Source organism: Mitosporidium daphniae (assembly GCF_000760515.2).
Source record: "Mitosporidium daphniae strain UGP3 chromosome Unknown contig-237, whole genome shotgun sequence".
NCBI lineage: Eukaryota > Fungi > Microsporidia > Mitosporidium > Mitosporidium daphniae.
The window spans coordinates 1-3,225 of record NW_013546581.1 but is presented as its reverse complement, the minus strand read 5'-3'; the positions used below and the strand labels follow the sequence as shown (position 1 = coordinate 3,225).

The window sequence follows — 3,225 nt, the reverse complement described above, 5'->3', positions numbered from 1 at the left end:
CTGACTGCATTTCACATCTATGAATAAGCAATGGCGCTCGTGTGATAAACGAAGCATGCTAAAAGACGGGATATCATTACTAAAATTCCGAGAAACATAAACTATGAATGAAGCCACGAGCAATCAAATCAAGCGCACGTGGATTCTTTTCTTTATCTGAAATAGATTGTGAAATGCAGTCAGTATCTGAGTTTGCCTTCAGAATAGCTCGGTACTTGAAAATAAATTTGATAGTTGGTTGTTTTAATTTAGACGATGGGATTGCTGCCAATCAGCTGCATAAATTAAATAGAAAAGCTTCGAATCATATCCCACTCAAGTTCATGGAGCTGGGAAGTTGCAGGAATAACTAGGGCATGCAATGGCGCGCCCCAAGCATCACCGTAGTCTCTTAATTGGGTTAGGGTTCCAGATGCAATTAATTGGCTAGAATGACCTGCTCTGGCTATTCCAACAGCCAATGTGGATGAAGAAACAACTCCTCTTTTAATGACCGACTCTGCTTCAAAAAGCTGTTCAATGGCTACCCTAATACTCATGAAAGAGGGTGGGATCCAAGATTTTGGGTTCTCAACCCTGCCACAAGCAAGCTCCTCCTCAGTTGGCTCTTTTACTTTTATGTCAAGAAGAAGAAGCGTATGTTGCTCCTTGTTGACTAGATTCTTTTCCAGTTTTTCATAAAACGAATATGGACGCCAATTTTCTGTGAAAAAAGGAACCGAAATTGAGGGCCCAAATGCATACATCGAAATCCCAGTAGAACCAACTGCATTCATTATAGATGCATTGTGAATAACTTGGTACGCGATAGATGCCCTTTTGCATCTTACTAGTAAATCTGTGTGTGTAGTTGCAAATAGCGGATCGCCCACTACCAATAGGGCGACATTTTCCTTTTTTGCCACATGCAGGAATCCGGCATTCTCGTTCGAAGATTCGATTTCCCATCTAGAGGCAATTCTGATTGATTTCCCGCCATATTGTGCTGAAAGTCTTTCTAGGGCCTTTACAAATCCGCTCTGAGTATCCAGAGATTTCATAGATCTTGAGTCCGCAAGTGAAGTCGAATAGGAAGACTCTGACCAGTCTATGCAACCGATAAGCGAAGTGTACGATTCCAATAGGATGAGCGAGCTTGATTGAATGGCCTCCAGTCCTCGCAAGGTAATATCCTTTTCTGTCCCTAGTCCAAGCCCCACTAAGAATAGCATTTAAATTTAAAAAACTTTCATTGACATCCGATTTTTGATACTCTCCTAGCTAGCTACTTGCCACCCTATGTCTAGTATTTGAAATTGAGAAGGTCGCTTTTTATTATCACATGTGGCTGCGATGCAGTAAAGTTTGCCGTGTAAATCAGCAAATTAATTCCTCGCCAACGGGTTGATATTAAAATCCAAACCAACAAAAACGAGTGGTCACTACACATCGGGAAAGCTAACTTCGTTTGTGTTCTTGGCCTGCCATACGGGAGGCCATAGACTCTGCAAAGGGATCGTTTTTTTGATACCATCCATAACCATCAAATGACGTTGTATCTTCTGCGCTCAGATGCTTCCATTTCGATTGAGACCGCTTTCCAAAATTACGGACCTGAAGGATCTCTGGAAGTGCCGTTTTATCAACCGCATCACTTTCAGTAGGCAGATCATAATCTCTACTAAGAATACCGTCAGAATCATCCGCAAAAAATGCTCCTTGATGGTAATATTTTTGCAGAAATCGATATTTGGTTTTTGGTGCTTGTTCACCAGAAACAGACGCATGTTCATTTGAATGTTCTTCTGCAGGCTGGGGTGCTATAGCAAGGTCACGCTCTATTCTTTCTAACTCCCTTAGCTCCCATTCGTTTTTAGCAAGCTCATCGCCATCAATGTCTGTATCATCAACTAAAAGCTCTTCCGATGTAAGCTGGCCTCTGAATGTTGCCTCTTTTCTTTGTTTATCTTCTCGCATAAGTTGAACATAGCTAGAATATGAATCGATTTCCTGTTGGCTTCTCACAAGAAGCGTTTTTTCGGCAAGTTCTTTATGTAGCTTTGATATGGAGGCGTCCACTCGGCTTTTTAACGAGGCTCTGTCTGATTTTCTAATAAAAGGCAATTTGTTTGAAAACTTTGGCGTGGGGTTCACTTTTGTACCAGATGATGGGGCTCGATCCAATGGCGACATCAAAGGACTGGTAAGTTTTACCGGCGATTGAGCATGGTGATCGATACCTGTGCCGTATAATCTGGCAAGTGCATCTTGCTTTATTCTTGATCGATCTGAAAGATTTGAATGGCTCATTGAAAAAATTTGCAATAATTTTAATTTATTGACCAATTTTTGCATGAATCGAAATAGTAGACAAAGACTTAAATTTAAGGCCAAATCGTACAGTACCACAAGATATACAAAAAATCGGTACACAGCTAACCAAACAACCTCTAAACATACAAAAAGCCATGCCGAAGATACACCAATAAATGACGATGACTTTCAATCTTTAGCTACTGCCGAGAATCAACAGCCAACGATTGCCCTATTTGACAAGTATGCACTAATTAATGCGATTGATCTACAAATGGGATTCATCCAGCATTCAAGCAGCACGTCTAAAAGGGGTTGGCTAATTAATATCCAGACGGTACCTCTATTTGTTCCTATTATCACAGACATTAATTAAAGATCCTGAATGGATTTCTGGAAGATCTGCCTTGCATCTATATTTTCTTGAAGAATCTGGCCTTTACTTCAAATCCCAATTGATCTATTCGCCATATTTTTATATTTATGCCAGAGTTAGCTGCTTTTCTTATGCTTAGAACTTCCATGAGACTTCTGAATTCCTAAAAAGGCGTTTCGGAAATCTGGTTGAAAAAATTGAAAAGGAAGAAAAAGWGGATCTTTCTTTGAAAAACCACTTGGCCTCTGGTAGAAGGACATACATCAAGGTCTTTTTTCGAAACATTGAAGACATGTCATCAGTTAAGCGCATCTTACTTGCTGCCGTTTCGAACAATAAGCAACATCATCACAGTCGTGAGTTACAGTCAAATATGTATTGAAGTTGGTGTGGGTAATGTTTAGAGTCCAGTTGAATTATGAACCTGCATCTTTGAAGGGCCGTGCTCGAACCGTGAATTCCGGTTTAAATGGAATCTTAGAGATCAGAGAGCATGATATTCCATATCAGCTCAGGGTTTGCATTGATTTAGGTAAGCCCATCAACGAAAATAGTTT

General features: G+C 40.3%; 3 protein-coding genes across 3 annotated transcripts; 1 reads left to right on the top strand and 2 right to left on the bottom strand.

The window, feature by feature from the left end:
- Positions 1-284: 284 nt before the first annotated feature.
- DI09_237p30 (uncharacterized protein) lies at positions 285-1,211 on the bottom strand (the record flags this gene model as incomplete). The annotated part of the gene is made up of 1 exon (XM_013382939.1): positions 285-1,211. The coding sequence occupies one exon, from the start codon at positions 1,209-1,211 to the stop codon at positions 285-287; it is 927 nt and encodes a 308-aa protein (XP_013238393.1).
- Positions 1,212-1,437: 226 nt separating this feature from the next.
- Positions 1,438-2,289, bottom strand: DI09_237p20 (uncharacterized protein; the record flags this gene model as incomplete). Its single annotated transcript, XM_013382938.1, has 1 exon — positions 1,438-2,289. The coding sequence occupies one exon, from the start codon at positions 2,287-2,289 to the stop codon at positions 1,438-1,440; it is 852 nt and encodes a 283-aa protein (XP_013238392.1).
- Positions 2,290-2,960: 671 nt separating this feature from the next.
- DI09_237p10 (uncharacterized protein) lies at positions 2,961-3,225 on the top strand (the record flags this gene model as incomplete). The annotated part of the gene is made up of 2 exons (XM_013382937.1): positions 2,961-3,034; positions 3,073-3,225. Coding segments are annotated over 2 exons (227 nt in total), but the record flags the coding sequence as incomplete, so codon positions are not given.